The sequence below is a fragment of the Anarhichas minor genome, unplaced genomic scaffold (genome assembly GCF_050575085.1).
Source record: "Anarhichas minor isolate MPS153535 unplaced genomic scaffold, ASM5057508v1 ptg000087l, whole genome shotgun sequence".
NCBI lineage: Eukaryota > Metazoa > Chordata > Actinopteri > Perciformes > Anarhichadidae > Anarhichas > Anarhichas minor.
Genome location: NW_027466533.1, coordinates 2,577,174 through 2,591,378, shown reverse-complemented (window position 1 = coordinate 2,591,378; position 14,205 = coordinate 2,577,174). Strand labels below are relative to the sequence as shown.

Below are 14,205 nucleotides of genomic sequence, written 5' to 3'. Positions count from 1 at the left end.
TCCCTCAGGCCGAACATCACTACGACACAGCGTATGCTCTCAGAGCAGGAAGCAGAAGATCGTCCCGGGCTTTCGAGCTCGGGCCTCACATGTTTAAGTTTGACAAACTATGCCTATGAACTCCGCAACTACAGCCGCTCCAGCTGCGTTCAAATGAGCATTTATTGTTGCCCCCCCCGCTACACAGCGAGCGCTTTGCGGAGCCTGCTTTTCAAAGCCGACCAGATTCTGCCCGAGCTGTTTTACAGATGCGCCCAGGAATCCGAGGCCGTTCTTCTGTGGACGAATGGTTCTGTCTTTTGCTCCTGACAGCTGCGCGGGCTTGTTGTTCGCTCTCTCCTGAGTTGTTTTAATAAAGTTGTGCTGCAGGAGTAGTGAGGGAAGATTAATGGACGCACGGGAAGTGTGGCAGTTGTGAGAGGATGCAGGACAGAGCGGGCCAGCAGCCATCTGTTCCTTCTCCTTTACAGCTCTCTTAATGGAGCAACAAACCAAACAACATGGATCTGAGCCCTGCAGACAGACGCGCACACACACGCACGCACGCATGCACGCCTCAGTCGCACACAGCTAAACACAAAACATCACTTTATGTGACAGAGATGAGAGCCGGGCTTTTGTCATTGTACCCCCCCCCTTCCCTCGTTGGATGTGTGTGCGGGCGCGCGTGTACGTGCGCTCTCTTTCTTTTTCTTTTTTTCACCTACCTTTCAGCGAAATAAAGTTGGGCGTGAGCCACGGCTGTGAGATTCAGATGAAAGACGCAGCCTGGATGGAACGTGATTAAGAGATATGTTCTTGAGGCAAAACAGGACTTGGCATTCACTGAGACGAAAACCTAATCAAATTAAAGCAAAACAGGGCCATTGTTTGCGGAGTGCGTTTTCTCCGCTTGTGTCACGTTTGAAATGAAACACTGTAAAATAGATACAGGCTTGTGTCTGCGCCGCATCGCCGACGCCGTGGTTTTTTTATTCAGATTTTACACACAGGCACTGACTAATGACGGTTGTGCCCAATGATGCCTAAAGCACTTTATGGAGCTGTCTGGGTTGTAAAGAACGTTTACTATGATGGAGCATGAATGGCTCGCTGAAAGAGTATTATTGTTTACAAGTTATTGTTTTAGATTAATTCACTCAGCAGAATTGTTAAATTCTCTATCCAACAGGCATGGCCGCCTCCGGTTCCTTTACTCCGTCAGCGAGTTCCCACTCTTTACTGGCACTCCGTATTTATTATTGGCCTGTAATGAAATCTATAGTCCGAACTGTTTCTCGTTCTGTTTGTTTGGAACGGGCGCAGAATCGTGTCACGTTAAATGACAACATGAGTCGTCTCCCTCTTTTCTCCCGGTGAAGACATCTGTATGACATGATGAAGTTTCCTCTCTGAGTATCAATCCTGTAATTGAGCTCAGGGAGAGGAGAACGTGAGGTGCACACAGAGGAAGTGAAAAGGCCTCTCTCTCTCTCTCTCTCTCTCTCTCTCTCTCTCTCTCTCTCTCTCTCTCTCTCTCTCTCTCTCTCTCTCTCTCTCTCTCTCTCTCTCTCTCTCTCTCTCTCTCTCTCTCTCTCTCTCTCTCTCTCTCTCTCTCTCTCTCTCTCTCTCTCTCTCTCTCTCTCTCTCTCTCTCTCGTCACAAACACACACACGTGTCCTCCCCCTTTCCACCTGCTCTCCCATCGAATTTGTCAGTCAGCCCTCTTTCGACGCACACTCTTAAGCATTAGCCGCCGTGGTATCACTCGCCGTTGGGGGCGCAGCGCCACGATGGCTCCAGGCCTCGGCAAGAGAAGAGGGACACAAGTGGAGTCCTCACAAGCTTCTCACAGCGAGCAGAGGCGGCGTCCCGGTACCTGCGGCGTCCTCACTCGTGTCTGTGTCCGCCTTGAGATGTTGCTTTCTCACTCCGCTCGTACGATACCGCGGATCATGCGGGAAACCGAAGTGAGACCGGATTAAATATTAAACACAACCTGACGCGGCCCCCCACTGGAGCTTCCATTCCACTTCGCATGATACAATTAAAAACGTTCCCACGTGCATTGAGCGGAGCACTCGTCAGGAACATGCTGCTTTACAGACTTAAAATAAATCTTATACTAATCTATGGAGAACCTGACAAGGAGGAGGCCAAGGTTTTCCATGCAGGCACTTAGCTGAGTAGAGAGTTGGAAAAAAAATAATAAAAAAATAGAGATGAGGGCCTTACATTATTTATACGTGCTAATGGTGGCTGTCTGTGTGTGTGTGTGAATCAGCAGCAGAACAATCTGCTAAAATAGACACACAGCTGTAATCAAGGCCATACATTTCCTGTTCTCCGCTGACTGCAGGGTCAATTGGAGTCGGTTTAGTAGCATTTGAAACCCTTGCAGTAGATTATCTCCTTTTAATGGAGACTAAAGACATTGCAGGAGTAGACTGCTGCTGCCAAAAGGAAAAGATAACCACGAAGCAAAGCCACCCCGCGTGCGAAAGGAATACCTCACACGGTTCCTACTGTGCACGTAAGATATCATTGTACAGTGATAAGAACAATAGCTCATGTGCCTAGTTTGGTCCGCAAAAGGAATCCATTAGTCTTATTGTGCAGCCCTTAAGCTCGGCATCACGGGGGACGCTGGTGCACCGGTGCACCGCTACATCCACGCACATGTGCCTCTCATTTCCCACGGCGGTCCAGAAGTATCCTTCAACATCCTATTGTAAAGTTTGCCAGGGGAGAGGTTCAGTGTATTAAAGTGCCCTGAGAGAAACGCTAAACGATGTAAATGCAGGCAGCTGCTTGCCGCTAATGCCGTACAGTAGACGAGGAGGCCCAGGCGAGGCTGGATGTGTACAGTCTATCATATAACATCACGGGCTCTCTTTCATGTCCTCGTGCTCTCTAATGGGAACAACATGAAGGCTAATGGTATAGTAAACGTGGACGGGACCGCGCTTCAAAGCCAAGCTGCGACATGTTCCGTTTCCGTTGTTGTTTCAAACACAACAACACATTTTGGTGGCCAAAAAAAACTGCTTCGGTTGTGTGTTTTTGAGGTTATAGTATACATGTATAAGCTAAATTAGGTCACATGAAAGTATTACGAGGGCTTGAGCTGCTATGATATTTAATAGGCTTCCCAACATTTTTTGTCTGGCCACAACTCAAGAACACCCCCCCCCCCCTATTGACACCGCAGGCTGTTCTTATCCAGCATTAGCTACACCTACAAATAAGGTGTCATAATTCGTAAGTATCCCACGAAATAATTTTGAACGTTATCCACGTAATCATGAATGAGGAAATATAAAGATCGCAAAAGCCCACACAAGAGGCGCGGGAGGGGTGGTGGATGGATCCAACAAACGAGAAGTCACTGTTAATTTATTTGCCACGTAACATGCGTACTTACAGAGTTACCTAGTAACTACAGTCAGAGATGGGCAAAGATACTTCAAAATGTATTTTGATACAAAATACAAAATACCCCTCAAATAAATGTATCAAAATTAAATACAAAATACTGGTGCCAGAAAATGTAACAAAATACAATACATGTATTTTGTATTTAAAATATAGGAAATACTTTTTTCTGGATTTTCCGTTCTCTCACAATTTGGTATAGCAGAGCATTCAGGTTTGGGCTACATAATATAATATAATTATATATAATGTACACAAAGCTCTGGTGAAGCCCACAAAAAGGACGAACAGTCACAGAATGTCAGTGTAACTAAGCTCATCTGTGCTTGTTGATGGTCCTTCTTGAACATCATCTTGCTGAGACATGTTGTCCACCTGGCCAACTGTAGAATGTATGAAATAATAAAACTAAGAATACTTTCATAATATGCCTTTTAAATAAAATAAATTGGATATTTAATGTTTTTTTGTTTTTTTTAACAAATGGATCTACTGTCATAGCCTGGCTAATGTTAGCATCGAGCTTGATATTATAACCATCACCATGTATATACAATAGGCTATGTAGCCAGACCCAGACATAAATTATACATCAAGCTAGTTGACATCTGTCACACTCAGATAAAATATTTAACTTGACAGACAATCGGTTGAACTTGAAGATCTGAAGACTGAACTCGTGAACTGTTTTTTGATTCGTGGAGAAAGTATTTTGAGTATTTTAAATACAAAATGACTCCACTCTAAAGTATTTTGTTACAAATTACGTTCGATTTTTATCGGCCCTATCAAATACAAATTACAAAATACTCAAAAGTAATTGAAATACGTATTTCAAATACAAGTAATAGAAATACTGCCCATCTCTGACTACAGTAATGGTACTTCTGTAGTTATTTTAATCCAAACGACAATCTTTTCCTCAACCTAACTAAGTATTTCACAGACCTCCGGTTCTGCCGAATGAAGCCGACGCGGAAGTGTCTTGAAACTTGCATTCTCTCTACTGCCCATCAGGGGGCGACTCCTCTGGTTGCAAAATTAAACCTGGTTGTATAGAAGTCTATGAGAAAATGACTCTACTTCTCACTTGATTCATTCCCTCACTAAACATTGTAAACATGAGTTTCTGGTCTCAATCTGTAGTTTCATGTCTTCTTCAACAGCATGATGTTCATTTAGTACATTATGTTCCATTTAGAGTCAAATAGATCAAAAAGCAGAGTATGCTTTAGGGCGGGCTTACTGTGATTGACAGGTCGCTGACGCTACCAGAGATGTATATACGGTATCTCTACGTAAGTCCTCCGCATTCCATGGTAACTTCTGTTCATCAGTTGCAAAAAAAAAAAAAAAACATGGCCACGGCGAATTCACCGAACTCCAGGCTTCAAAACAGCAGTCCACCAATGGGTGACGTCATGATGACTACGTCCAGTCTGTGGTATTTCACTATCTTTTTCTAAACCTAATCAAGTAGTTTTGTTGCCTAAACCTAACTGTCTAACGTTCCTTTTACAATACTGTGTGCATGCAACGAGCAGAAATGTACATGCGTTGCTGTTTTTCGTAGGAAAATGCACAATTGTATTTGGATAAGTTGACCCATCGTGTTCCAGATAGATTCATTTTAGTTGGTTTTAAACTGAATGTTATTTAAATGGGCTGTATTTCACAACGTGATCAGTAATATAGCAGCAAACAAGTGTTAGCTACGTAAAGATCTAGTGGAGTAATGTCTACCTGAGCAGAGAATGAAGTCGCTGTACCTCTGGGTGTGTTGTCTCCCGAGCTTCTTCTTGCTTTGCTGACAGCCAGTCCGGCTGTGCATGCCTTATAGTGCATGTTACTGCATGTGAGCTAGCCCCACCGGTTAGCTCACTGCCGCTGCTCTGCACTGCTGTCATTTGACGGTTACAGCTGTCACCGCCGCCCCGACCAACAGCGTCGTCGCGGTAAGCATATCCACCCTCCGGGTACCCCTCAGGTAAACACAGGTAGCTTCTGTCAGCTCTTTAGCCATAGTTTGTAGTGTTAGCGCTGTTAGCACCGTTAGCTGAGAGATGCCGGCTCGCCGTCGAGAGGCAATGCTCCCAATCTCGTATCTTGCACGAGATTGGGAGCTATTGGGAGCTATACACTATGCATTCAACAAAAGGATATTGTATGTTATTTTAATGCAATTTAACTGTCGATGTTTAGGTTGGTTTGGTCAAGTTTGCATTTGTAGTTCTACAACTTGGAGCGGCATGGAGCTAGACATTTGGATAATTTATCCAATCCTTGAGCCAACTATTTAAAGGATTTATCCATTACTATTAGCTATCTGTTACGATCATGTATTATTTTAGATCTGTTTTAGAACTGTTTTGACTTCTAACACGTACTAGTGCAACAGTGAATATATTTTAATTGTAATCTATATTTTACAATATAGAGGAGCTACCCCACTATCTTTACACATAGCTCCTGGCACCTGCAGAAGTACCCCCGGTGCAGGCTGTTCACTGTACCACATTTCTTTTCACATTAAGATGGGTAGTTTGTCCGATATCTGTTTCAACATTTCCAAACAGCACGGAACATAAATGAACATGAAAGACAGAAACTCTCAAGAAACCCTTTTAATCACGATAAAGATAAGTAGTCCAACAAAGCACTACAGTATTCAGAAAAACAAATACAGCAGCACTGTCTCTGATCATCATTTGATAGTGTGCTGACACGCAAACTCTATTAAGCTGTCTTCAAATATGCAAAAATGATATGATTTTACAATGATTACATATTCACTTCCCCAGCTGGCTGGCTCCAAGCGTCTCCATTTGTCATCGACTATTGTGTCCAATTATATGATTAGCTTTGAACACTCCAGCACTTCGAGAGCTCTCGTGTGTTCTGCCGCGCCGAGTGATTCACAAACAAAGTCATTACAACATGTATTCACACATATCAAATAACAAAACAGATGGCCACTGCGCTCGCCGCCTGATTTGTTTTCCACACGAGTGGTGAAAAAAAAGAAAAAAAAAGTATTTTGTGCGGGCTGTGTTTAATGCTGACTGTTTTTATTCCCAAAGAAGAGCAGCTGGCTGTCGCGCTGTTAGATCAGCTCCTATGAAAGACAATCTTGTTTTCATTAATTTCTCTACAACAAAGGCACTTGTTGGGAAGATTTAGAATTATAGCGGGTAAAGCTTCCGGATAATTCATCACAGGGACTTGACAGGAAACTTAATTGTTTTAAATGCCAGTTGCTGTGAGCAGCGTGGCTGGTTTTCCTTTGATGTCTAACAGGTGGGACAGATAGACGACCCTCTGATGTTTCATTTGACCTTTGACCTCTTGGTTATAAATCCACTTGTAGTCCCCCGGCCGAGAAACCTATCAGCATGTGATGAACTGCAGTTCCCAGAATTCCATGTGAGATGAACATCTTGTAGTCTGCCTCCTCTTATTAAGCACAGTGTAAATCTAGAGAGTCCCTCCCCTGCCGGTGCCCCCCATCGGACCTTATATCAGACTGCCACACATGTTTTGGAATGTATGTACGGTAGACAATTGCAAGAGACAAATCAGTTTTTGATCCCCTTTGAATTGTGTCATGGTTTCAACATATGATATTTGTCAATGTAAAAGATGATTTTGCAAGTCAAGAACGTTGCAGGTTGTTTTTAGGTTAGTCGTCGTATCATTTAGTTTTGTGTGAAACCGCTCAGTGACCTACATCTCTCGTCTCGCACGATGAGACGGTGCATGTCACCAACATGGCCGTTGGCTAAGTTCCACGCACAAATGTAACGTTATCTTACCTGATGTGTTTTATCCATCCTCTTTTTGTCAGCTGGGAAGCGAAAGAAGGAGCGAGACCCGTTGATGGTGTGAGTACATCCTGCTATGAAACAAACTTCGGCGAGAGACGTCACTTACGCAACTTTTAGGTGTGTAGTCTTTCTAATTACATATCTTAAGTCTTTTTTCAACAGTTTTAAAGACAAGCTGTGACATTTTTACATCATATGTAAGTATATTCATGGCAGAATTCAAATGGGATCACTAAGTTATTTGTGATTTCACCGTCAGCTACCATACATATGTTTTTTCCAAAATAAGGTCCCATGGTGGTCACCGGAAGGGGCGGGACTTCGCCTTGTTACATCCCACAGTCTAACCGCTGTACAAACCAACCAAGAACCACATGTACTCCCAGTGCTGTTTATGCTCTTACCACTATTACATGAACTTATCTCTGAGGGAACTCAACTGCATTTTCTTATAAAATTGTGAAAAAAAACATTAAAACAACCGGAATCTGAATTGCACAGTATAACACAATGTATGTAGTTCTGTTTGCAATTGATTGGCCATAGATAACCATTCAGAGAAATGCTATGGTGCAACTACATAGTTATTACTCGTCTACAATGACTCACTGTCTAATCCAGTCAAGACTGTGTACGCGTGACAAACACACTAACACGATTATTCTAACATTTAGCAACACCGAATCAAATTCTTGAGCTCGGGTGACGATTGTGTTATCAAAACCGTCAGTTTCTGCTCCTTCTTTTCAAATGAGTCTCTTCGTAGACATAAGACTGTCACACATTCACTACCCTTCTATCTCATCGCTCGTCTGCCATTTGAGGACTAACTTGGGGACAAATTGCAGGATCTTGCACCGCGGTGCTTACACTCAGCGGCAGAGACGTGACATTAAAAGTCTCCCCGTGCAGAAAAAAGGTCTCTCTTAAGGTTACGGTTGCTTTAAATCTAGTAAATAGCCTCGCTGACATCTCTTGAGGATGTTACTGTAAATGCACTTCAAGTGGCTGAATCATTTAACGTCTAATCAATATGATTCGCGTTGCACCACCACCAGACTTTAGTCTGACTCCCGGTTGAGGAAGCTACGACTGTAGTTGACAACTTCTCTGTGGTGAGGTGGGACGAGCAATCAAGACTGGAATCTTTGCTTTTACAAAGCCAGTTGAAGTGAAATATGATGCAGAAACAGAAGTTAAAAGTAAAGATCCCTAAAGCAGAGGATGAAAAATCTTGCACCATCCACTTCCAAAGTAAAGAAAGCACAGCTTTGCTGTACTCTGGCAGGTAGATAAGGTCTAGCTGTGCCATGCTGCCATCACCTGGCGGATGAGCTAACAGCAACATCCGGGTCGATTGCGGTGTATGTTTAAAATCATGTCTTGTGGCTTCACAAACACAGCGAGGTGACAGCATGTCAAGCATGTGCGTGACATGCGCTTGACATCAGGCAGCGTTGATGGTTATATTTACGCCACGATGCAGCGCTGAGTTGCAGATGTGGTGCCGGGACCAAAACAAAAGCAGCAACTTTTTCAGAACCCACCATCATTTCCTGTTGGTCTCCTCCCACCCCCTACCTCCCACCTAGCGTTGAGGCAGTCAGGCCCTTTTTATAGCTGTTGGTTGACGTTGCTAAGAAGAGTTTCGGTCTTTATGCATAATAACAAACGCTGAGATGCCGTGGGCTCTGTTTTTTAAAACGTAATTGTGAGCTTTATTTATTTTTTTGCCTGCATGTGTTACACCTGAGCCGCAGACTCACAAAGATGCACCAGAAAACATCTCAAGTCTCATGGGTAAGTCAATCAGCTCCGAAACACAGATGTTTTTTGCCACAACAGCAGCACTCCCATACTGCGAGTGTAAATCACGCCTTGGAAATTAATTGCAAGTTTTTGATCCTTTTCATAACGAACCACGTACACAGCGAAGCATTCAGTGTTACATTGTGCCAAAGCGCTCACGGTGCACATCAGTGTAGCTTGTCCGACGTGGGAGTCTGACGCCCGTCTCATATCATTGCACTGGTCAGGTTGCTCATCGACCGGATGCTGCCTGTGTGCCTGCTCTTCCGCCTCACGCTCCGCAGATAGTTCCTGTACAGGATCACGCTGATCACCCTGTCCTGGAACTGCTTGGAGACGATGTAGAACAAGATGATGTCCAACACCGTGCTCAGGTTCATCAGGAATGTGGTGAAGACCGCCCACGTGCTGTACCCCCCATCTATGCCCGTCCCCACCAAGCGGAGCACCAGGCACACGTGGAAGGGCACGAAGCACACCAGCACTTGGACGATCAGCGTGATGATTATCCGGATGGACTTCTGCTTCACTTTGGGCTTGAGCTTGGAGGTGCGTCCGTGGATCAGGTTGTCCACGATGACGACGTAGCAGCCGATCATTATGGCTATGGGCAACAGGAAGAAGAAAATGAGCCGCACGAAGTTGACGGGGTTGTCGTGGCGCATGTGGATGATGTCTTGCATCTTGATGCAGGTGGTGAAGTTGGAGGCGCGGTCGGGGTCTTCCTCGGAGAAGAGCAGGGGCACGGTGCTGCCGAGGGTCATGAGCCACACGCCGAGGCTCGCCACCACGGCCTTCGGGACGTTCCTCAGCTCTTTGCCGTGCTTTGGCTGGACGATGGCCATATAGCGGTCCGCGCTGATCAGAGCAAACAGCCACAGGGCCATGCAGGGGTAGAAGATGGTGAGGGCGGCGCTGATGCGGCAGAAAAGATCTCCAAAGGGCCAGTAGTCCTGGTGGTGGTAAACCATTCGAAAGGGCAGCAGCAGGATGAAAGTGAGGTCCACCATCGCCACGTTTATCATGTAGACGGTGACCGAGTTCTTCTTCTTGGTGGTGAGAGAGAACACCCACAGAGCGGTGATGTTGACTACGACTCCTACGACGAAGACGAAGGAGTAGAAGACCAGGCCCGCGATGCGGTACTCCACCGACCCCTGCTCCGGCCGCACAGCACCAGACTCCACTAACATGTTGGAGAAGTTTAGATCCAGCTTCATTCTAAAACTTACAGAGTACAGCAACTTACGTGTTTATTTCACTTGAGCGATTCCTTTATCATCATTTTTTCACTCTTTATAGCCCATTTGTTTTCATGATTGGAGCTGAATCCTGTTAATTCACTTATGTTGAAAGGTCATGTGCTACTAGCTCCTAATGAGGAAAAAGTGATATTTTGGCTGCATAGGTGGTTTCTCTACATATACAAGTATGGAATTGATTGAATATAAGATGGGTAGTTCTGTAATTTACTATAAACTACAAAAATACAGGATTACTGATGGCAAGTTTGACAAATAATCAGTTAGATTTTAAGTTTCAAATTAGGAGGAGCAAGACAAGGTAATGCAACTTACTTTTGAATATTATGTAGAAGTTACTCCTCATGAGTCCACAAAGTTGGACAAAGTCTACGGAAGAAAAAGAAAAAATCAGAAAGCATGATGAAAATGGAATTTTTTCAGCAAAAGTACAGTGAAAGGTTCTGTGTTTTAAGAGAAAAAAGTGAAAGGATTGTGCTTCCAGGAGGTGACAAAGCCAGAGACCACGTCTATATGAAAACACATCTCTGTGTTTTACAGTTTGCACAACCTGCTGCTTGATAATTTGAATACCTATTTTTACATGCCGTGCAGCTGCACTGCGAGAGACAGAGGAAGAGAAACAGACCATGCCTGTCTAGATGCGTCATTAATTAAAAAGTGGCATAAACAAGCAAACAGATAGCAACCAGAAAGAAGCACTTACACATCACACAGAGTACAGAGTGGAATCATTTGTGAGGTGAGGGGAACAATGTGGAAGTGAAATTTGTATAGAAGTCGATGCTGTCTTGATAATAAATCACGTGACTTCTGTGTCTGACATTTAAGCATTATTTCAACAGTACTGTCCTGTCCGCGTGTGATCGTTACAAATCATAAAAACTATTTATGTAAAGAATAATACAAATACGTTTGTCCAGAAACACACACACACACACACACAGACACATCAAGTGACTATAAAACAAGTCTGCCAAAATGACTTTTTCCCCGTCCGTCTGAAAGGTCGGACGGATCAGGTAGCCTTGCCTGAACAATAATAGACTGCACTCACCACAGAAATCACACAAACATCTTGACAAGCTAGCGCCAACAGGTTTATGAAGCGGCGCGGGGCGATTTATCGGAGCACTTGGCCAAAAAAACAGGGAAGTTGAATGCCTTTTTTCTTAAAGGGTAATGTGATAGAAACGGTGGCTGGGCGCAAAAGCCCCCAGCCACTTCCTGTGCAGTGTACTTTCGCTACTTCAGATTCCTTTACAGTATCCACGTAGTCGGAACACAAAGGGCTACAGCTTTTCCACAGTCTGCAATTACAACCCCCTTAAAGAAAATGATGTGCCATTAGAAGTGGGAGTGTGTTTGGCAGGCAGAGAGATGGCAGATTTAGGGCGAGTTATTGATTGGAAAAGTGGGGTCTGTCACAGCACATTAGTTCTCAGGGGAGTAATCCACAGCAGGTTGCTGTGAGAAGCATCTGCTGCTGGAGAGAAGTAATTAAAAACAGGATGTTGAGGCAGTTGCCATATAAACAGGAAATAAGACGGCGGTAATAGACACTTCACGCTGATGCTGTGAGATGGTTTTACACCACGTCGACTTAATGGATGCAAAGCGCGTACCTCAGGTGAAAAAGCTCAAGGTCAGGCCGGACCGGATTGAATACAGATTAGTGTGTGTGTGTGTGTGTGTGTGTTAGCCGGTGACTACTATGAATTAGGACATTTGGCTCGGAGACATTGTGCAATCCAAACTTCTAACTGGTACTTTCCATTCCCATTATAGATCTTGTGAAATAGAGAGTAAGTCCACACTTTCCCACGATTTACATCACGACGCTTCCTCCTTCGTGCTGTCTGGTTTACCCCTCCATTTAAAAAAACAAAGGTCACGTCTATCTTTCACATATTTAGTTTTTGATGATGAACTTACTTCCCTGCTTACTACATTATTTAGTGTTTTTATCACGGTGTTTTGTACTGGAAGCTGCTCATTCGGTCTAATTCTTATTCCCAGGAAATAACTCTCTATCTGCTTGTCCTCTCGATGTGTCTTAAAAAATCTCATGCCAGATGGCGCTTTGTGTTCATTGCAATATGTTGTTATGACAACAGTCTGTGCGATGTTTTCCTCTCTTTGATACTTGTCATGTGGCTGCCTCAGTAAGTCCTCCGCTCCATAATAAATCATTGGTCTTTATTATTCTTGTGTGTGTGTGTATATATATATATATATATATATATATATACAACTATATGAGTTTATTTATTCTGACAGGTATCTATCTTCTGTCTTTTTGCCCTTCCCTGAAATCATTTTGTGTTATACTCTGCCATTCTTGTTTAATATCAAACAAACAAAGATGAATTGATACTGTTTTATACACCTGTCAATATTTAGATCCGGTATAAACTGCCTGTGGAGAGTCCATTTAACTTCCTGTTACCGTCACCACTTTACCCTGCTTCACACTGTCCTCTAGAGGCCGAAGATAATCACTGCACAGGTCGTCAGAGGTTTAAGCATAAATCAGTATTATAGAGGTATAATATCATGTGTTAGATATTTCAACAGTAGCAAGTTTTTTCCAAACTGTTTTACTTTTGCTTTTACAGTACAAAATAGCTTAGAATTGTATCTAAGTTATCGTTTTATGTATTGTTCTATTGGTATGACCCATTTTTAATATTGTCTGTCTTTCTCTCTCTCTCACTGGCTGCTTTCTTTTTAAAAATTAAAGACCCCCTCCAGACATTCTTTGAAAGATAAAAATAAGTACTCGACTTTGATTAATAATGTGTGTGCACGTCTTAAAGGGGCAGCGTGTGGCATTCAGGGAGATCTGTTGCAGAAATGGAATATGGTATCGATAAATATGTTTTCTTTAGTAGATAATCACCTGCAATTAAGAAATGTGTTTTCGCTACCGTAGCCATTTATATCTATATATTCTAAATAGTCTGATGGCAGTTTGTTTGTGAAAACAACAAAACAAATTTTCCTTTTTTTGTGTGACCAATGAATGTCATTGGTTTAGGCAAAAAAAACGCTTAGTTTGGTTTAGGAGAAATGTCATGAATGCGTCACTTCACGACAACACTTTGGGACACGAACACAGGTCTCATGGTTGAAAGTCCTGTTTGTTTGACCCATCAGTTGATTTGGTCTGCAAACTCTCCGCTAGTTGCCAGCAAATCCTTCATACTGGACCTTTAAACTCACTTTTACGGTGAGCAGAGAAACGTTCCCCCTTCGGCAGATGAATGTGAAAACATTGTTTTTAAACTCTGCACGATGAAGGTCCGAGTGAAGTTACAATAGAGCTCTGAACTCACTTTCATTGTGCTACTGGATTCTCCGATGCTTCCAGCCCGTCCCTTTAAAACAAGCGCTTTCCTTTAATCCCCAAAAGAAATCAGGCGACAGAAGAAAAGAGATGAAGCAAATGGCAATTATACGTGTGAAATACAGTGTTCATTGCAAAGCTGGTGGCTAGACTATCAACAAGGGACATATTTCAGTAAATTAAATTACCAAATATAAAATAAATCATATGAGGAGGTCAATTTACAAATAAACATACAACACTACCCTGTAGAAAATAGTGAAAATTCATCACAATTTCTTAAAGCCGAAGGGGAAGTTTTCTAATGTCTTGATTTGGTCCAAGCAACAGTACAAACCCAAAGATATATCATTTATCCAATAAGAAAATGAAAGGCAGCAGATGCTCAGTATGGGTTGGATAATGCATGTGTCAACTTCTGCCTTTTCTATTTTTTACAACCAGGTAATGTTTGGCGTTTCTGCTTTATTACTTTAATTAATCGATTATCAACACATTTCCTGTCGTTGATTGCCCGTCCAATTGCAGCTCCAGTTCCCTGCTCTAG

At 43.1% G+C, this 14,205-nt stretch overlaps 1 protein-coding gene across 3 annotated transcripts; it reads right to left on the bottom strand.

Annotated features, from left to right (window-relative positions):
* Nucleotides 1-6,023: 6,023 nt before the first annotated feature.
* On the bottom strand, nt 6,024-11,461 carry gpr18 (G protein-coupled receptor 18). Of its 3 annotated transcripts, none has more exons than XM_076081871.1 (3): nt 11,367-11,461; nt 10,625-10,678; nt 6,024-10,274 (listed from the first exon to the last, which is right to left on the bottom strand). In XM_076081871.1, exon 3 carries the CDS (start codon nt 10,265-10,267, stop codon nt 9,254-9,256), a length of 1,014 nt encoding a protein of 337 aa, XP_075937986.1. In that variant the 5' UTR covers nt 10,268-10,274; nt 10,625-10,678; nt 11,367-11,461; the 3' UTR covers nt 6,024-9,253. The 3 variants fall into 3 exon arrangements, with proteins under 3 accessions (XP_075937986.1, XP_075937987.1, XP_075937985.1); XM_076081872.1 differs by having other exon boundaries at nt 6,024-10,233; nt 11,367-11,451; XM_076081870.1 differs by lacking the exon at nt 11,367-11,461 and having other exon boundaries at nt 6,024-10,233; nt 10,625-11,057.
* Nucleotides 11,462-14,205: the final 2,744 nt, after the last annotated feature.